At 37.1% G+C, this 22035-nt stretch overlaps 1 protein-coding gene across 2 annotated transcripts in view; it reads right to left on the bottom strand.

Annotated features, from left to right (window-relative positions):
* The window catches only part of MMS22L (MMS22 like, DNA repair protein), a 141369-nt gene that overhangs the window by 11152 nt on the left and 108182 nt on the right, over positions 1-22035 (bottom strand). For both annotated transcript variants that reach the window (XM_067702527.1, XM_067702528.1), the window contains exons 19-22: positions 19463-19622; positions 12092-12261; positions 9664-9875; positions 6698-6861 (exon numbers count right to left, since the gene is read on the bottom strand). In XM_067702527.1, the coding sequence (XP_067558628.1) occupies positions 6698-6861; positions 9664-9875; positions 12092-12261; positions 19463-19622 (706 nt within the window). The remainder of the gene's footprint in view (positions 1-6697; positions 6862-9663; positions 9876-12091; positions 12262-19462; positions 19623-22035) is intronic.

The following is a 22035-nucleotide window of genomic DNA, read 5'->3' as shown; positions in this document are numbered from 1 at the left end:
AGGTTGTTCATTTGAGATGTTCCTTGTTTCTTAAGGTAGGATTGTATTGCTATAAACTTCCCTCTTAGAACTGCTTTTGCTGAATCCCATAGGTTTTGGGTCACTGTGTTTCCACTGTAATTTGTTTCTAGGTATTTTTTGATTTCCTCTGATTTCTTCAGTGATCTCTTGGTTATTAAGTAGTGTATTGTTTAGCCTCCATGTCTTTGTATCTTTTACAGATTTTTTGCTGTAATTGATATCTAGTCTCATAGCATTGTGGTCAGAAAAGATACTTGATATGATTTCAATTTTCTTAAATTTACCTAGGCATGATTTGTGACCCAAGATATGATCTATCCTGGAGAATGTTTCATGAGCAATTGAGAAGAAAGTGTATTCTGTTGTTTTTGGATGGAAGGTCCTATAAATATCAAATAAGTCCATCTTGTTTAATGTATCACCTAAACCTTGTGTTTCCTTATTTATTTTCTTTTGGATGATCTGTCATTGGTGAAAGTGGGGTGTTAAAGTCCCCTACTATGATTGTGTTACTGTCGATTTCCCCTTTTATGGCTGTTAGCATTTGCCTTATGTATTGAGGTGCTCCTATATTGGGTGTATAAATATTTACAATTGTTATATCTTTTTCTTGGATTGATCTCTTGATCATTATGTAGTGTCCTTTTTGTCTCTTGTAATAGTCTTTGTTTTAAAGTCTATTCTGTCTGAGAATTGCTACTCCAGCTTTCTTTTGATTTCCATTTGCATGGAACATCTTTTTCCATCCTCTCACTTTCAGTCTGTATGTGTCCCTAGGTCTGAAGTACGTCTCTTGTAGACAGCATATATACAGGTGTTGTTTTCGTATCCATTCAGCCAGTCTATGTCTTTTGGTTGGAGCATTTCATCCATTTACATTTAAGGTAATTATCGATATGTATGTTCCTATTACCATTTTCTTAATTGTTCGGGGTTTGTTATTGTAGGTCTTTTCCTTCTCTTGTGTTTCCTGCCTAGAGAAGCTCCTTTAGCATTTGTTGTAAAGCTGGTTTGGTGGTGCTGAATTCTCTTAGCTTTTGCTTGTCTGTAAAGGTTTTAATATCTCTGTCAAATATGAATGAGATCCTTGCTGGATAGAGTAATCTTGGTTGTAGGTTTTTCCCTTTCATCACTGTAAATATGTCCTGCTACTCCTTTCTGGCTTGCAGAGTTTCTGCTAAAAGATCAGCTGTTAACCTTATGGGGATTCCCTTGTATGTTATTTGTTGTTTTTCCCTTGCTGCTTTTAATATATTTTTTGTATTTAATTTTTGATAGTTTGATTAATATGTGTCTTGGCATGTTTCTCCTTGGATTTATCCTGTATGGGACTCTCTGGACTTGATTAACTATTTCCTTTCCCATATTAGGGAAGTTTCCAACTATAATCTCTTCAAATATTTTCTCAGTCCCTTTCTTTTTCTCTTCTTCTTCTGGGACCCCTATAATTTGAATGTTGGTGTGTTTAATATTGTCCCAGAGGTCTCTGAGAGTGTTCTCAATTCTTTTCATTCTTTTTTCTTTATTCTGCTCTGCAGTAGTTATTTCCACTATTTTATCTTCCAGGTCACTTATCCATTCTTCTGCCTCAGTTATTCTGCTATTGATCCCTTCTAGAGAATTTTTAATTTCATTTATTGTGCTGTTCATCATTGTTTGTTTGCTGTTTAGTTCTTCTAGGTCTTTTGTTAAACGTTTCTTGTATTTTCTCCATTCTATTTCTAAGATTTTGGATCATCTTGACTATCATTATTCTGATTTCTTTTTCAGGTAGACTGCCTATTTCCTCTTCATTTGTTAGGTCTGGTGAGTTTTTGCCTTGCTCCTTCATCTGCTGTGTATTTCTTTGTCTTCCCATTTTGCTTAACTTACTGTGTTTGGGGTCTCCTTTTCGCAGGCTGCAGGTTCGTAGTTCCCATTGTTTTTGGTGTCTGCCCCCAGTGGCTAAAGTTGGTTCAGTGGTTTTTGTAGGTTTCCTGGTGGAGGGGACTAGTGCCTGTGTTCTGGTGGATGAGGCTGGATCTTGTCTTTCTGGTGGGTAGGTCCACATCTGTTTGTGTGTTTTTGGGTGTCTGTGACCTTATGATTTTAGGCAGCCTCTGTGCTAATAGGTGGGGTTGTGTTCCTGTCTTGCTAGTTGTTTGGCATAGGGTATCCAGCACTGTAGCTTGCTGGTCGTTGAGTGGAGCTGGGTGTTGGCATTGAGATGGAGATCTTTGGGAGATTTTCGCTGTTTGATGTTATGTGGAGCTGGGAGGTCTCTGGTGTACCAATGTCCTGAACTTGGCTCTCCTACCTAAGAGGCACAGCCCTGATGCCTGGCTGGGGCACCAAAAACCTGTCATCCACACGGCTCAGAATAAAAGGGAGAAAAAAAGAAGGAAAGAAAGAAAAAGATAAAAAAAAAAGGTATTAAAATAAAAAACAATTATTAAAAAAAATTTTTTTAAGTAATTAAAAAAAGAAAGAAAGAACAACCAAACCAAAAAAACAGATCCACTAATAATAAGCACTGAACACTATACTAAAAAAAAAAAACAAAAACAGACAGACAGAACCCTAGGATAAATGGTAAAAGCAAAGGTATACAGACAAAAATCACACACAGAAGCATACGCATACACACTCACAAAAAGAGAAAAAGGGGAAAAAAAAATATATATATATATCGTTGCTCCCAAAGTCCACCTCCTCAATTTGGGATGATCTGTTGTCTATTCAGGTATTCCACAGATGCAGGGTACATCAAGTTGACTGTGTAGATTTAATCTGCTGCTCCTGAGGCTGCTGGGAGAGGTTTCCCTTTCTCTTCTTTGTTCCCACAGCTCCTGGGGTTCATCTTTGGATTTGGCCCCGCCTCTGCGTGTAGGTTGCCTGAGGGCATCTGTTCTTCCCTTAGACAGGATGGGGTTAAAGGAGCAGGTGATTTGGGGGCTCTGGCTCACTCAGGCCAGGGGGAGGCAGAGGCACGGAGTGCGGGCGAGCCTGCAGCAGCAGAGGCTGGTGTGACGCTGCAACAGCCTGAGGCGCGCCATGTTTTCTCCCGGGGAAGTCATCCCTGGATCACTGGACCCTGGCAGTGGCGGGCTACACAGCGTCATGGGAGGGGAGGTGTGGAGAGTGACCTGTGCTTGCACACAGGCTTCTTGGTGTCTGCAGCAGCAGCCTTAGCGTCTCATGCCTGTCTCTGGAGCTCCTTTAAATGGCATTCTTAATCCCCTCTCCTCGTGCACCAGGAAACAAAGAGGGAAGAAACAGTCTCTTGCCTCTTCGGTAGCTCCAGACTCCTTCCCGGACTCCCTCCCGGCTGCCGTGGCACACTAGCCCCTTCAGGCTGTGTTCACGCAGCCAACCCCAGTCCTCTCCCTGGGATCTGACCTCCGAAGCCCGAGCCTCAGCTCCCAGATCCTGCCTGCCGCGGTGGGTGAGCAGACAAGCCTGTTGGGCTGGTGAGTGCTGCTCGGCACCAATCCTCTGGGCGGGAATCTCTCTGCTTTGCCCTCCACACTCCTGTTGCTGCGCTCTCCTCTGTGGCTCCGAAGCTTACCCGCTCCGCCACCCTGTCTCCGCCCACGAAGGGGCTTCCTAGTGTGTGGAAACCTTTCCTCCTTTCACAGCTCCCTCCCACTGGTGCAGGTCCTGTGCCTATTCTTTTATCTCTGTTTTTTCTTTTTTCTTTTGCCCTACCCAGGTACATGGGGAGTTTCTTGCCTTTTGGGAGGTCTGAAGTCTTCTGCCAGTGTTCAGTAGGTGTTCTGTAGGAGTTGTTCCACATGTAGATGTATTTCTGATGTATTTGTGGGGAGGAAGGTGATCTCCACATCTTACTCTTCTGCCATCTTGAAGGAAGTTCATCCAGCATAATGTTTTAAGGTTCATCCATGTTATAGAATGCGTTAGTACTTCAATCCTTTTCATGGTTGAATAATATTCCACTGTATGGATTTACTTCATCTTGCTTATCAATTCATTAGTTGATGGACATTTGGGTTGTTTCCATTTTGGGGCTATTATGGATAACACTGCAATGAGCATTAGTGTACAGGGTTTTTAAAAAAATATCTGTCATCTTTATTTCTTTAATTGAACTGAGCATTTCTTAAAAAACTGGGTTATCCTTTTTTAGTGTTTTAAAAAAATAACCATTTTATTGTCATATAATTTATATACTATACAATTCACCCATTTAACATGCACAATTCAATGGTTTTTAATATAATCACAGAATTGTGCAACCATCTGCTTATACCTCCAATAAATCTATCATTCTCTCACCTATTGCCTTTCAACCACAAACTCCACTGTTTTTGACAGCACCCTCAAGGTTGAACTTTTTCACAGTTTGTTGCAAGTCAGTTCCTTTGCGAGAGATTCAGAGTTCTCTATTCTATGGTTTTCTCCCACTCCCAGGCAAAACTCAGAGGTGTAGCTCTGGTGCTGGGGACAGGGACCATGGTGTCCACTACTTTCTGAGTGACATACCCACTTTAGGTGCTGAATGCTTCTGGAAGGAGGGGTATTAGCCGCAGGTCCTCTCGGCATGGAATCTCCACTTCTAAACTGGAGCAAGGACAATCAGTGCCCCAGTATTCTCATTGGTGCCATACTCAGTATAGTGTACCCATCCCACGAGTGGGGGCTGAATGGAAGATTGAAGGCCCCACTTCTCACCCACACTCCCCTGGAATACAGCCTTACCATCAGATAGCTAGGAGGCAGAATGAGAAACACTGATATCCTGCCTCTCACAGGAAGACAGCCCTCCTACTGGGAGCTGTGGGGAGACGGAACTCTAGTTATTTAATTTACCAGTCTAAAGCAAAGTTTCCATCTTACTGAGCTAGGAGCAGAGAAGGGAGTAGTCTTGGTTCAAATATCAAAGACTTGCTGTTCCTACCAAGACTTCAGTATATTTTCTCAAATAATGTTTCTCCATTTGTTTTATACCCTCAGGACCACTTCCAGAAAATTGAAATGCTCTCTTTTAAATAATTTTCACCAGTTTTTCTGGGGAGCAGGGCTGCAGAGCTCCTCATGTTGTCATGCTGGAAGTGGAACTCCTGAAGCTCTGATGTACAGGTATTTTGAGTGGACATATGTTTAAAATACTCTTGGACACGTATCTAGGAATGGAACTGCTGTGTCATTTAGTAACACTACTTTTCTACGATTTTACACACTGTCCTTCTAAACACTGAGACTTCAAGGAGAGTCAGAATTTTCTCTGAGCCAATCACACAAACCTGTGTTTAACACTGTTTCTTCCGCTTACAAAGACGGCCATGTGGAGACAGAGCATTCTGTATGCCTTCTATTTGGAACATGCGATGCACCACTAGCTAAAGATGAGCAGCAAAATTCCCCTCCCAAACCCTGATCTCCTTCGTGATAAATATTACTCTCAATGAAACAAGGGGCTAGTTAAAATGCTATACTGTCTGCTCTGTCTCAGATTTTGTACTGTATAATACAACAGGCTTTCACTGAAATTAGAAGTATGCAAATGTTTTCAAAGAAGGTAAAATTTCTAAAGAAGAGTCTGGGGTCTATCTCTGGATATTCTTCACTGAAGAGGTGTTATTATCAAGTAAGGGTATTTTATATTAATACAACATTTTCCACAAAAGCAAGCTTGGAAGCAGAGATGAACATTTTAAACATCAAAATAATGTGGATTAAAACAAAATATGCATCAATTTTTGAGATAGAACATTTCAAAGAGCTGTTTGAGCTTTCAGCTACCACTTTTCTGCCCTCATATTCTTTAGGATATACACTGTACTCACTTATCACAGTAGTTAGAAGTACTTAGGTAGAAGCATGTGAGAAGCCTGCCCCAAACAATCACGTTATAATGACAAATACACAAACAAACACACACACACACACACACACACGCACCCCATCCTATTTATACTAAAAACCCCTTCAGGGGTTTCCCTGGTGGCGCAGTGGTTGAGAGCCTGCCTGCCGATGCAGGGGACACGGGTTCGTGCCCCGGTCCGGGAAGATCCCACATGCCACGGAGCGGCTGGGCCCGTGAGCCATGGCCACTGAGCCTGCGCGTCCGGAGCCTGTGCTCCGCAACGGGAGAGGCCACAGCAGTGAGAGGCCCGCGTACCACACACACACACACACACAAAAAACCCCTTCAGGATAGAACTATAGCCACTATTCTGCATATTACGAATAAGCTTATTAAAGCATGCTACTCACAGGGAGGACTAAATACGTAATATTTTAAAGCAATCACTGGCAGTAAGGCTGATGAGACTGAAAACGAAAGGATCAGTGATCTGATCTCTTTGCCCAGAGATCAGCTTACATATTCTAGCAGAAATCTGAATAGGAGAAAGTATGCTGACCCTTCACCACTTGATATTTAAATAAGTTGCATTTAATACTGGAGTCTGATTGAATAAAAATTAAATAAACTTAAACTATTTGTCTGGGAGGAAAAAAAAAACCAATTAGACTGAAACATGTCAGTTTTTAATCATTTTATCATTCCCAACCTCAGCTATTGGCTGGAGTTTGTTCTTTAGCCATGATATAATCAAACCGATATAAAATAACCATATATTTTTGTAAATGTTGATTTAACTGATAGGAAAGAATACACTCTTAATTTGTGAACATAAAAGTATAACAAACACAAACTCGTAAACGAACTAACCTTGAGGTTCACTGACCAACACCAAGCATTTTAATACTCCTGGGAGGAGCAGTTCAACCTCGGAAACATCAATGTTAGTTTCCTTAACAAGTTGGAGGATGAAGGCCAGAATGGATGCTAAGCGAGGAGGGAGCAAGGATCCTTTAAACTCAAAGTAGGATTTCCTGAAAAGAAGCATAATTTTATTTCTCCTTCTCTTTAAAGTTTTAATAGAGCAGAATCAAATGCCATACACTTTAAAGATACTGGCCTATTTTAGCTCCCAAATTAGTAAAACACAATTTTTAAAAAGTATGTATATTTTACCATGTTTTCTTCAAACCTAAGATTTTTGAAGCAATGACTGCACATCCTTTTGGCGTGCTATAAGGGCCAAAGCAGAATACAGATACAAACAAAATATAAAGCAACCTGGTCTTAAAATATACTTAATACACTTAATCAAAATCTAATAAAAATCTAACTTTGTAATATAAGCTTGATCTCCTCTATCAGCTCCTCAATGATGCAACATTTTCTCTAACATCAAATTTGCGTAAAGATTCTCTCCTCATATTTATTTACTTAGGGATTTGAAGGGTGGTCTTATATTTCCAAATAAATAAGAGGACTATACTAGAAATCATCTTCCCATTCCAGCCTACCTCCTTCCTTCCCTTATGAAGTAAAAGAATCAGAGAGGTAATTTAGGATATAATATCTTCTCTTAAAGCAGGACAATTTTTAGCATTCGAACTCAACAGAGGTCATAAAGATAATTTATCTGATTCATTTTTGTATCTCTACCTCTTAGAACAGGTCTCAGCTCATAACAGGTGTTCAGTATACTTTTTTTAAATGAATAAATGAAAGTGAAAATTGTTCAGTTTCTAAAAAGTCAAGACAATATGAATAAGTGTCAGATATAGCTAAATCTAAGCTAGACATCTAAATATACTTGCAAAGCAATAATAATTTGCCAAAATGGGGCATAGAAATCACTAAAGATTATAAATTCCTTAAGGGCAGAACTATGCCTTCATCATTTCTACTCTATACAATGACTTCCAACAAACATTACATATTACAAAATTCATTCACTCTTTGAGTGGCAAGGGCCTTTTATCTGTTTTGTTTAATAATGAATTCCCAACGCCTAGAAAAAAGATTTATTTAGTACATGGTGTGCCAGGTACAAGTCTAAGAACAAGAATATAAGATATGGTTTCTGAAAGCATGGGGTTCACTGTTCAGTGGAAAAGTTAGATTAAAAAAAAAAAAGGACAATTATAATACAGTGTGACAGGTGCTTTGAAAGATAATCCCAGAATTCTTAGGAATTCAGTAGAAGAGGCCCTAAGATGGGGAACTCCAGGAGTAGAAAAGCTTGGAATAGAGGAAGTCATAGGAGGCAATCTCTATTTCTTTCCTGAGTGTTTAAAAAGACAGAAAAAGGAATTGTTACGTGTTTAGGTATTCAACTAGAAATCATAAGAAAAACATTTTTTACTGTATACAAAGTAAATAGGAAAGTCAAGGAAAGCAGCCAAGATCCTAAACACTGGGCTTTAACGGCTTTAAGACCTTAAGGATTCAATTTCACTTCAGCACTTGTCGTTTGGTTTGTACTAAAATTACCTATGCAATGTCTCAAACACAGTGGTAGCGTACTATAATCTTGTTGGAAATTCAGACACAAGTTAGGCAAAAATATCATGATTCTGTGAATTGAATCATCAAGAGCACGTGACTCCAGAAGAAGGAAAGCAGCATCATGGTACACTGAGATATTAGGTGTAGGTCTCATAAAGTCTAGGTAGTATTTAGCCCAGAGGGATGGCATTTTAATGGAGAAAATGGTATGAACAAAGCTGTGAGGTAGGGAGATGTAAAGCATTTTGGGGGGTGATAATTAAACCCATCTCATTAGGGCTTGTAACAATATATGATGCCATATGTATTACATTTGGAAAAGTTAAGTGACAGATCACGGAGAGCTAAGGAGTATGGAGTTTACTCCACAAGTCAAAAAGGAGTGAATAAAGGTTTGAAGGTAGGGAAGTGTCATACTGGAACAATATTTTAGGAAAAGTAATCTGGGGGAATTGTTTAGGTGGGACTGGAAGAAAAGACAAGAGATAAGTGAAAGTAGTTAGGACACTGGCAATAGTCCAGGTATAATGTGATAAGAGAAAAGACATGTGAAAAGGGAAGGAAACAATCATTTGCCAAAGGCTGGAAAAGAGGAGGGAACAAAGAATGTAAAGCTTTCAAACCTGAGTAACAGAACACTAGCAACACACAGAAAAGGTCAGAAGGCAGAACAGATCTTAGACATGGGATTCTGTCATGTGAGGTGATGGATAACATCAGGACATTAAAGCTACCAGATCATTAAAAACACAGGAAAGAAAACTAGACAAGAATAACCTATATCACCACAGCATCTTAAAGTTTAAAAACTAATTTCATGTGAAGCTAAATACCTCATGAAGACAAAAAAAAAGATAATTTCTACTGTTATAGTTAAAAGATATTGGAGTTTAGTAGAAAACCTAAGAAGTTTCATTGATTCATCTGCCTAATAATAAACTGAGTTATTAAGACAGAGTAGACTAACAAAAATAGGACTTCATATTGCTTCCTTTTTCATATTAGCATTTATCTTTTCACTTAACCATCTTTTATAAAATACAATTACTTCATTTTGTACAGTACAAAATACAATTAGTGTTTATCTGATGAAAATATATATATACCTTTGGGACATGTATAAGAAAAATAATAGCTACATAGAGAAAACAAGCAATATAAAGAGCACTGTCTTAGGCTGACAAGTCATTCTGGTAAATTCTTAGATAATGCTTCTCAAAAAAGTTTCTAAACTCAGTATCCTAAGGATTGCCAATACTTTTGAGATGCTTTGTTATTTTTTTATAGAGAATAATAAATTGTGAATACCACCTATTTTTAATATTTAGATGTACCTTATGACTTGTACAATGCATTTCTTTAGAGATGACATCGGTGGAACAGTGGTTGAGCTTCTCAATGCCAACAAAACAGGATGTTGTCCAAGACCTAAAACATGTGGTGAAGCTGGAAGAAACCGCCCGATATACTGCTCAATAACATTCCCTAGTAACTGAGTCAAATAGGCATTTGGATTTTGAGACTGACAACACACGATACACATGCCCTACAGGAGAAAAAAAAAAGAGAGAGAAATACTAAAAGGTAACATTAAAAAAAAGATTTAGGAAGTTACTAATTTTGTCCCAAGCATTTATATCATTGTGTAACTTATCACAATCAACAAGAACAACTTCCATCATCAACAGGTAATGTTTGTATGAAGCTCAGGGAGCAGCTGACCTTGGGTAACACCTATGCAGCGGTACCTAACCAAGCATACATGTATTGGGGGCACACCCAGAGGAGGCAGGGGAGAAGAGCAGGAAGACAGATGAAGCTTCCTTCTGCCTCTCATCTTTAGAAAATTTCACCACCACACTCATCAGCTACATATATGTGTATTACAAAGTTATAAAATACATTTTAGTCTATTTTTAAACTTATGGTACTGCTCATTTTATCTGAGTAAGACTATAAAATGTAGGCTAAAAATTTTCAATGTTAAGAAATGTGATAAATTTTAAAAAAATAACAAAAGGAGAGAAATGCAGAAGATTAAGACTCAGAATAATGACAATTTATTTTGAGGTTTTTATATGTCAGGCATTGTGCCACATGCTTTATATTCATTATTCCATTTAAATTTTTCAAAAAACAGCCCCACTGACTTAGTGTTATTTTATCTCTGATGTTACAGCTGGAGAAATTGAGGTTTAGAGAAGTTAAGAGTTTGATCAAGGTCATACAGAACTCACAATGTCTTGTTATATGTCTGCTGATTTAATCCCTTCTATTTATATAGAAGTTAATGAGATACTTTCATATGGACTGCAGTATTTGATACTTACAAACAAACCAACACCCTGAGAAATAAAATTCTTTCCTGCTAATATTACTAAATATTGCATTTTACTAAATAATCACCAACAGAGCAACAAATTATGCTCTAAAAGTTCATTAATAATTTGGTACTTTGTGATTCACAATGTGGTTTTTCCAGAGGAATAATCAGAAATGACTGTCATGTCTCCATTTTAACTTTAAATGGTATTTACCCAATAGGAGATTTTGAAAGTTTATTTCTAATGAAAAATAGCACAGAGCTGTTAAAAACATAAGCACTTGAATAACAATTGAAAAAAAAAAAACAAAAAACAATGGACTCCCCCACCCCTACAGAAGACAGATGAAGAAGAGGAAAAGCTGTTTGAGGAAAAGCATGTTATATCAGAAGAAGATAAAGTAATAAATGGATATTTTAAAAAAAATTCTGAAGAGGAGAGCTTATACCTTTAAGAAATTAAAGATATAGCTCCAAGTCAGTTCTGCCAAATGGATAATTTACCAAAATTTTCAACTTAGGAAGTTTATAAGAATTCTTATTAAGTGGACTGTTTTGGTTTCAGAGGGCCGCATGGAGCAAGCACTCCACACTGCTATTGACATAAGCAGCCACCATGGAATCTAGGAAGTGTTCTATTTCTGTTACTCTACAGCACATACTCAGCAACTTTGTGACTGGAGATCCTAAATGTTTCTAAAATCTGCTGTGCACCTGTATACCCACTGCCTTAGTTCAAAACCTTCAGATAATGAACTACTCACTACCTTCCAAGTCTCCAATCTAACCTCCACACCAACCTAAACGTTGACCAGAATCACCTTTCTAAAAATGTAAATATGGTATGTCACTCCCACTTTTTTGCCCCAGATCCATCAACAGTCCCCATGTATTACAAGAACAAGTCCAAACTTCTTAGTATGCCACACAAAACCCTTCACTATGTGGCCCCTCCTGTATGAGCCTCCAGCCACACCAGAATTATTTGCTTTTTCCCCATGTGTCATATTTCTTATAGCTTATACCCTCTACATGCTGTTCCCTCTGACAGGTACAGTCCTTCAACTCCTACCCTCTCTGCTCTTTAACACCTAATATCCTTTACTACAGCTATCTTCTCTTGCATTTCCTCATCCCAGTCTGGCTGACGGATAGCTGAGGCCTCTAAGGAAAATACTGAGCACACTGCTGGGAGTGTCTCTGCTGGTTGGTCTCTTCTCTCAACTTTAAGTTTCTTGAGGGTGGAGCTTTTACCTCTTCCATCTTTGTATTCAGAGCCCAAACCAAAAGGAATTTTAAACCTGTTCAATGGAAGTGCAACACCACACATGTACATTAGGATTACAATGTATGGTTTAGATATCTGCAATTAGTAAACTGTTTTAAGGCAGGTGTCAATTTTTTTTTTTTTTTAACTTTTAAGTAGGCACTTACTATACCTGGAGATACAAAGGAAGACTCTTCTGAATTGCAGTCAACATAGGTGCAGGCAGCTCCTTCTCTTGCTGTAATACTGTATGTGGCAACAGTAAACAGTCTATGATCCGGAATAGTAATTTTTGGGCTTTAGAGGTGGCAAAGATCTGTGCCCATGATTTCACAAGAGTTCCTAACACAGAAGAGCAGTAAGAGAAATTATGGTTATCTTCTAACCAGAAAATTTTGTCATTCCACTGAAAAAAAGTATATTTATAACACGTAGGACCAAGTTAAAGTTGGCAATAGGAAGAAACATGTATTAAGAGTCAAAAGACTTACGCCAAGTATTTCGCTAAAGAGACAACTCTCTGAGTTCTGGGCCAAGAAAAACATACATTTCCTGAGCAACTGGCATTTAATACATACACACAATGTGTGGTTATACATTATGTGAATATATAGATTGAATGTTGCAATTAACCAGATCTCTCTTTTTGCTTTGGTTGCTAGGAAACTCAGAGGCAAATTTATAGTTCAACTTTAAGAACAATGTAAGATCATATATTATGCTTTTATGTATATATTCACTTTTCCCTGGGTTTCATCATACTACTCTCCATTTTATTGATACCCTTATTTCTTCATATTTTACATTTAATTTACAGGCTGTCTCAACTCAGTTTGCAACAAGAAGAGGTATAACTAAATTTAATTGTTAAAGCAGGAAAAATGATTAGCTGTAACATCTTGAAGCAATCACTTAACCTCCTGGAACTTCAGTTTTTATAAGTTTCAGTTATTTAACATGAGCAAAAAATGAATTTAAATTTTGATTCAAAAGAAGAGAAACAGGGCTTCCCTGGTGGCGCAGTGGTTGAGAGTCCGCCTGCCGATGTAGGGGACATGGGTTTGTGCCCCGGTCCAGGAAGATCCCACATGCCGCGGAGCGGCTTGGCCCGTGAGCCATGGCTGCTGAGCCTGCGCGTCCGGAGCCTGTGCTCCGCAACGGGAGAGGCCACAACAGTGAGAGGCCCGCGTACCGCAAAAAAAAAAAAGAAGAGAAACAGACTTCTTTACTACATGAAATATATTATGGTTGCTTTGATGATGGGAGTCTGTCAATTGCTACATTTAATGATAGTAAAACTTATCAAATGAGCATCTTTTGTTTAATAAAGTAATTAAGAGCAGATATATACTTTCCTTTAGAGTATATTACTGCAATTGAGGTCTCCTTTACTGAAAAATATGAATTTAAAAGGAGAACATTAAGTACTTGTCCAAACAGCAATGGTACATGTGCTGCATAAACTGTTATATTTTATTCCACCTTAGAAAAGCAAAAAAGATGATAAAATTCAAAGTCACTTCCATAAAACAAAAAGTTTAAAATTCAAGCTCTGAAGGAAAACAAAAATATGCTTATAGAAGGATATACAGATGTTTTTTTAAAAAAAGAACTAATAATCACTTCTAAGAACAACAAACAGCAACATTAATCTTCTGTTGTAAAAGGAAATACAATAATCAATCATAAAGAAACACAATGCTCACTTAGCAATATTTTAAATAATGCTGGCTTCTCATTCTTTCAGTGAGTGAGAAATTTGAGAATGACAGCAATGTAAGAAAAGCTCACATTCTAAGCAACATTAGTATACCAGTAAGACAAACTGCCATCACCACCAACATTTGAAATGATTCATATCACTCTTAAGAGTCACACAGGCATTAACTTATAAAGAGCAAGGAACTTCCAACCCAAAATGCATCATCTACCCTTGTATTTTATCTTGTGCAATGGTTAAAACACTTGGCTGAAGACCTTAAGTTTTATGAGTTCAGAGAAAGTAGAGATGACATATTTGTTTTACTGCAATATCAAGCCCCTACTTTGAAATTTTCAGCAAAGAACGTTCGGGTGTGTAGGAAATTAATAATGCAAAGAAAAAGAAAATTTTTAAGTAAAAAAACTTTGAGAAAGGTTTAAATACACAGAGTGGCTTTGTAAGAAACCTAGTGTTTTTCCTGGCTATAAACTATGACTTATTTACTGATAAAGCTGAAAATATAGAAAACTTGTGGGGAACAACTCCCACAATTCAAAGAGAGCCACACTAGCTTTTTTATTTTTATTTTTTTAACATCTTTATTGGAGTATAATTGCTTTACAATGGTGTGTTAGTTTCTACTTTATAACAAAGTGAATCAGTTATACATATATATATGTTGCCATATCTCTTCCCTCTTGAATCTCCCTCCCTCCACCCTCCCTATCCCACCCCTCTAGGTGGTCACAAACCACTGAGCTGATCTCCCTGTGCTATGTGGCTGCTTCCCACTAGCTATCTATTTAACATTTGGTAGTGTATATATGTCCATACCACTCTCTCGCTTTGTCACAGCTTACCCTTCCCCCTCCCCATATCCTCAAGTCCATGCTCTAGTAGGTCTGTGTCTTTATTCCCATCTTACCCCTAGGTTCTTCATGACCTTTTTTTTTATCTTCCTTAGATTCCATATATATGTGTTAGCATACGGTATTTGTTTTTCTCTTTCTGACTTACTTCACTCTGTATGACAGACCCTAGGTCCATCCACCTCACTACAAATAACTCAATTTCATTTCTTTTTATGGCTGAGTAATATTCCATTGTATATATGTGCCACATCTTCTTTATCCATTCCTCTGTTGATGGACACTTAGGTTGCTTCCATGTCCTGGCTACTGTAAATAGAGCTGCAATGAACATTTTGGTACATGACTCTTTTTGAATTATGGTTTTCTCAGGGTGTATGCCCAGTAGTGGGATTGCTGGGTCGTATGGCAGGTCTATCTGCAGTTTTTTAAGGAACCTCCATACTGTTCTCCATAGTGGCTGTATCAATTTACATTCCCACCAACAGTGTAAGAAGGTTCCCTTTTCTCCACACCCTCTCCAGCATTTATTCTCTGTAGATTTTTTGATGATGGCCATTCTGACTGGTGTGAGATGATATCTCATTGTAGTTTTGATTTGCATTTCTCTAATGATTAATGATGTTGAGCATTCTTTCATGTGTTTGTTGGCAATCTGTATATCTTCTTTGGAGAAATGTCTATTTAGGTCTTCTGCCCATTTTTGGATTGGGTTGTTTTTTTGTTATTGGGCTGCATGAGCTGCTTGTAAATTTTGGAGATTAATCCTTTGTCAGTTGCTTCATTGGCAAATATTTTCTCCCATTCTGAGGGTTGTCTTTCAGTCTTGTTTATGGTTTCCTTTGCTGTGCAAAAGCTTTGTAGTTTCATTAGGTCCCATTTATTTATTTTCGTTTTTATTTCCATTTCTCTAGGAGGTGGGTCAAAAAGGATCTTGCTGTGATTGATGTCATAGAGTGTTCTGCCTATGGTTTCCCCTAAGAGTTTGATAGTGTCTGGCTTTACATTTAGGTCTTTAATCCATTTTGAGTTTATTTTTGTGTATGGTGTTAGGGAGTGTTCTAATTTCATACTTTTACATGTACCTGTCCAGTTTTCCCAGCACCACTTATTGAAGAGGCTGTCTTTTCTCCACTGTACATTCTTGCCTCCTTTATCAAAGATAAGGTGACCATATTTGCGTGGGTTTATCTCTGGGCTTTCTATCCTGTTCCATTGATCTATATTTCTGTTTTGTGCCAGTACCATATTGTCTTGATTATTGTAGCATTATAGTATAGTCTGAAGTCCGGGAGCCTGATTCCTTCAGCTCCATTTTTCTTTCTCAAGATTGCTTTGGCTATTCGGGGTCTTTTGTGTTTCCCTACAAACTGTGAAATTTTTTGTTCCAGTTCTGTGAAAAATGCCAGTGGTAGTTTGATAGGGGTTGCATTGAATCTGTAGATTGGTTTGGGTAGTATAGTCATTTTCACAATGTTGATTCTTCCAATACAAAAACATGGTATATCTCTGCATCTATTTGTGTCATCTTTAATTTCTTTCATCAGTGTCTTATAATTTTCTGCATACAGGTCTTTTGTCTCCTTAGGTAGGTTTATTCCTAGATATTTTATTCTTTTTGTTGCAATGGTAAATGGGAGTGTTTTCTTGATTTCACTTTCAGATTTTTCATCATTAGTATATAGGAATGCCAGAGATTTCTGTGCATTAATTTTGTATCCTGCCACTTTACCAAATTCATTGATTAGCTCTAGTAGTTTTCTGGTAGCATCTTTAGGATTCTCTATGTATAGGATCATGTCATCTGCAAACAGTGACAGCTTTACTTCTTCTTTTCCGATTTGGATTCCTTTTATTTCCTTTTCTTCTCTGATTGCTGTGGCTAAAACTTCCAAAACTATGTTGAATAAGAGTGGTGAGAGTGGGCAACCTTGTCTTGTTCCTGATCTTAGTGGAAATGCTTTCAGTTTTTCACCATTGAGGATGATGTTTGCTGTGGGCTTGTCATATATGGCCTTTATTATGTTGAGGTAAGTTCCCTATATGCCTCCTTTCTGCAGGGTTTTTATCATAAGTGGGTGTTGAATTTTGTCAAAAGCTTTCTCTGCATCTATTGAGATGATCATATGGTTTTTCTCCTTCAATTTGTTAATATGGTGTATCACATTGATTGATTTGCGTATATTGAAGAATCCTTGCATTCCTGGAATAAACCCCTCTTGATCATGGTATATGATCGTTTTAATGTGCTGTTGGATCACACTAGAACTCTTACATATTAACTTATTTTCTACTCTATGTATATACTAAGCCTTAAAAAAAAGAATTGGGATCATTATAATATATATTTTTAGATGTATTTATAGTTAGAAAGTAACTTTGCTCATTTAGTAACATTACAAAATGCATTATATACTATTAGCTAGGTTTATAAAATAATTAAGTTCCAGAAATATTTATTTAGTATATGGCATCTTCTACAATGGAGAAGCTCTTTAACCACTGTATCCTCAGTTCCCAATCCAGTGCCTGACATACTAAATGAACTAAATACACTCACTAAATGTTCTTATTTGTCCAAAATACAATACGACTATGGGAATAAAAAGTTCTAAAGATACGGCCACTAACCATAAGCAAGTTTAAATTTTTGTGGGGGCGCACCAAGTAGACAGATAATTATAATAAGTGGTAAACTACAAAAAATGTCAGAGCAGAAGGACAGATGAAGCACAGTCAGGGAGAGCAGTTCTTCCTGGGCTGGACCCTGAAGGATCATGGGTAGAATTTCAGTTACAAAGACCAAAGGGGATGAATGATCCCAAGAAAGAAGGATGATCAAAAGGAAAGGCATGGAAACAGGAAAATTAGATATAAAGAATGAGGGGGAAAAAAAAGATATAAATAGGAGGAAAGTGGAAGATACTACTGAGAGATCAATCCTGCTTTCTCAGAAATCACCTAGCTACAGTGAAGACCCCAGACACCTTAATCTGGAGGGGTTTTGTCAACAGTTCGCACCTCCCACTAGCAGCCTTGCAAGCAAAAAGCAGAGGATCCTCAGGGAGGAGCAGGCCAGGAGAGCAAAGCACAGTGTTTCCGTGGTTAGCTCTCTTTCCCTCAGGTGGATGTGATATTCCAACCCCAGCACACCTAGAAGAGGTTCTAACTCTCAAAAGTTTATATTTGCTCTTTCTCTATTTTGTTCTAAACTTTGTACATGTAGAAAACAGTAAATTATCTGTTCCTAATTTCTGCTGACTAAACGGGTAACACTGTAGCAGTGTACTCTTTTCCCAGTCTCTGAGATCTAGACAAAGGCAAAGAATACAGTATCCACCTGCCACTAAATCAAAAACTCAACCATATAACAAAACAAAGAAGGCCCTCAATTCTTCATAAGGAGAATCTTGACACGGGTCTATGTATCACCAATCCAAATGATCTTGCAGCTCCTGATAAGACAATCACATATTTTGTAAAATACAGACATACTTCTGAAATCATACATTTAGCTTAGCAAAAATCTAATAGCAACTAATAAATTATAAGCTTAACTGCTATGGACCTAGAGTCTGTCATACAGTGAAGTAAGTCAGAAAGAGAAAAACAAATACCGTATGCTAACACATATATATGGAATCTTAAAAAAAAAAAAAAAAAAAGGTCATGAAGAACCTAGGGGTAGGACGGGAATATAAAATAAAGATGCAGACCTACTACAGAATGGACTTGAGGACACGAGGAGGGAGAAGGGTAAGCTGGGACAAAGTGAGAGAGTGGCATGGACATATATACACTACCAAATGTAAAACCGATAGCTAGTGGGAAGCAGCCACGTAGCATGGGGAGATCAGCTCTGTGCTTTGTGACCACCTAGAGGGGTGGGACAGGGAGGGTGGGAGGGAAGGAGACGCAAGAGGGAAGAGATATGGGGATATATGTATAGGTATAGCTGATTCATTTTGTTATAAAGCAGAAACTAACACACCATTGAAAAGCAATTATACTCCAATAAAGATGTTAAAAAAAAAGCTTAAATGCTGAAATACATGTTAATCTACATCTTACTAAATTAAATTTATAATAAATTCTCATTTATGTTTCTTTAAAATTAAAATGACCGAATTGCTACTATTGCTTTCACTACATTCTACATCATCCATATTTACACATTTTCACATTCTCCTTTATCTTTCACAACAAAGATAAAAGGTTTCAGACAGCCCAAATCAGGTTTATTCATATGTTCACAAGATCAAAGGGAACAGATACAAGGTTTTGGCCACAGAGAAAAAAAAAAAAAAAACCTTAAATTCTGTATAAAAACTTCTAAGGAAATCCTTCTCATTTCCCTTTATCCAGTCCCTAGTTTTGTAGCAACATGGTTTTAGTGAACAAAGATATTCAAATTACTGACTTCCTAAAGAAGAATGAACTCTGTTGTTACAGAACAGACACATTCTTTTTGAAAGAAGAAAACATAGTATTGTGAGAAACAAGATTTGAAGCATATGTATCTTTAGCGCTGTAAGAGATCCTTTCCTGACCTCCTTCATACAGAGCAGACCATAAAAACAGAAGAAAGTGATGGCTTTCTGATGTTTTAAATTCTAACAAAGCATAGGTAAGCACTGAAAAAAGGTCCCTTTTAATTATGCAGGCATTCACAAGGTTAGTGATTCAAAACAGACTATTGGTAGCAAACTGGAGTTGGTATATTTTCTGTATTGATCATAATGAATTTTAATATTAACCAAGCATAACAAGAAAAGTTCTGAAAGGAGGTGGAGCAAGACAGAGATACACTTGAAAGCCAACATGAATTATTTTAAACTAAATCACTGTCTTTCAGATCATTCTTAAGACTGTACAGACAGCAGTGATTTAGCTAGTGTGTTAGTATATTCCTATCCATCACGATACTATAGGCTCAACCTAGGGAAGTTTTAATAATGTCAGGAATACATACCCATTATCGTATAAGTCAGCTGCAGACCTGCACTGGAAATTTTTTTTCCCAGATAAGGTTTTATATATTTTAATATTTCACCAAGGTATTCTAAGGACTTTGTGACCATGGCAGATTTATCAGAAAGTGTCGGCAGATTCCCGTAAGTTATACCAACAGCCTATAAATAAGGGAAAACATGATTTAGCATTCCAAGTTTTATATAATACAGATTTTGAAAAATAAACATAATTTCTCTTTCTACACACACACATGCACACACACATCACTTACATTTAAGCCTTCATCCTTAACTTTCCTGTAAATGTTCATAGCAATTAAAATCCAGGTAAAGAATTATCTGGCCTTTTATAATTAAAATAATGGTTAAAGGAAAAATTAAACAATCAGTTCACCAATAATTATGAGTCAGCAAAGTATTAGTAAAAGATACCCAGAACTGATATACGAGAAGCTTATAACCAAATCACATCAAGCATTCCAAACAGGTTGGCTCACCATATCTCTAGGACATGACTGGGAATTCTAAATCCCCAAATTCCTACAAAAAAGACCTACAGATGAGGTTAACAGACTCTTACAAGTGAGACCTCCATAAATAAAGTTCAGCTTTATGATATGAATTGATTTTTTTCCTAGAATTTTCTTTATAAGCCATTAGATGCCAGCTTAACTTTCTCAGAGGAAAAAAAGGATGAGGTACAAAGGGTAGAAATGGCAAAATGGGGAGGCTGAGGAGAGAAATGTGAGGTGAGGTAGTAGAGAATAATGGTGAAGTGAGAAGAGGAAGGGAAATAAATGAGAGGATGAGTTGAGGGAAGGTGAGAATAAAGAAGAGTTGAGAAGTCACTAGAAGAGTCGAGATATGGGGATATATGTATAGCTGATTCATTTTGTTATAAAGGAGAAACTAACACACTACTGAAAAGCAATTATACTCCAATAAAGATGTTAAAAAAAAAAAGAATAAAGAGAAAACTGGCTAGAGATGGGTTAGAAGGTTTGAGGAGAGTAGTAAAGTTTCCAAGCCATTACTGGGAACTTAACAATGAATTTCAATTACCCAAATTGGACCATGAATGGCACCAGTATGCACGGTTATGTGATTTTTCTCCTGCAGCTCTCAGGAAATAACACAAAGGAAAGAAGGCAGGTGGTTGTACTGATCCAAAGTTGAAGATTTGCAGGTGTAACGATAAGACAAAGGATGGAAGACTGTGAGCGTGTTGGTTAAGGGTAGTTGAAGTGAGGCCTTCAAGGGGTTCAGTTAAGGTAGATAAGGAAGAAAGTGAGACCTTGACAGAATGTTGTGCTTGGAGAAAAGGGAGAGGAAGGTCATAATAAAGTCACTCAGAGAAAAGGAAGGAAGGCAGTGATAGTCAATGAGCTTTCAGATGCTCCAAGTGATGCCATGGTTCAGTGATTAGTCATGGCAGTAGGTGGATGACAGCAGAAGTGAAGATCACTGAAAGACTACTGGAGAAGTTTTGAAATGAGGGCTCAAGGTAAGTTATCCAAGGTGATATTAAAGTTAGCCATGATGATGATAAAATGTAGAATGGAGGAAAAGATAGGGAACCTAGTGAACTTGGAAGATTGGGAGGTAGACAGCTAAGAATAAGAGATATACTTGATGAATCCCCTTTTCCATTTAGCTCTCTGCCCTTGGTTCTCTATACTTCTTTCCCTAGACCAGAAATTCTCAAACTTCATCTCAGTTCCCCTTCACACACTTAAAAATTGAGGATCTTAAAAAGCTTATCATTTGGGCTCTATCTATTGATATTTATATTACAAATTACAATAGAAATTTTTAATTTATTCATTTAAAAAAATAATAATTATGTTAATATACCTCATATATTTTTAGTGAAAAATAACTTTCTTTTCCAAAACAAACCAAAAAAAATACTGATAAGTGGCACTTTTTTTTACATCTTTGAAAATCTCTTTAATGTCTAGCTTAACAGAAGACAGTTACATTCTCATATCTGCTTCTGCATACAAGCTGTTGCAATATGTTGCAGATAAAAACAGTTAAGTCAATATTTCTGTCAATATTAGAAAATTAAGAAAGACATACATATTTAATCCATACATCAAACAAGAGATCACAATGGAAACTGAAAAATATTCTAAAATACAAAATAATGAAGATATTGCAAATAAATCTTGTGGGATGAAGTTAAATTTGTGCTAAATGAAGAATTTATAGTCTTCAATTCAGATATTACAAAGAACAAGCCTCTGAAAATAAATTTTCTAAGTATAAATGTAATATAGAAAAAGAACAGTAAAGTAGAAGAGTGAAAAATCATAAAAATAAGAGCAAAAAAAAAAACCAATTAAGTCTCAGAAATATATGTAGTTGGAAGAGGAAAAAGTATTTTAATAAAATTTTCAGATAATTGTGGGAATTCCTCTTTGATATTACACCAAAACTTGACAAGTGGTATTTCTTAAAGGTTAGTTGTAATATGGAATCCAAAATCATGTCAATGTATGTTCTGTTCTCTGCTACGTTATAAGCCATTGGTCTGTCTTGTGCTTTGAATGAATGTTTTCCACACATG

This window comes from Pseudorca crassidens, chromosome 13, assembly GCF_039906515.1.
Source record: "Pseudorca crassidens isolate mPseCra1 chromosome 13, mPseCra1.hap1, whole genome shotgun sequence".
Lineage (NCBI taxonomy): Eukaryota > Metazoa > Chordata > Mammalia > Artiodactyla > Delphinidae > Pseudorca > Pseudorca crassidens.
Note: the sequence above shows the minus strand (reverse complement) of the source record. Positions and strands in the feature narration are given on the sequence as shown.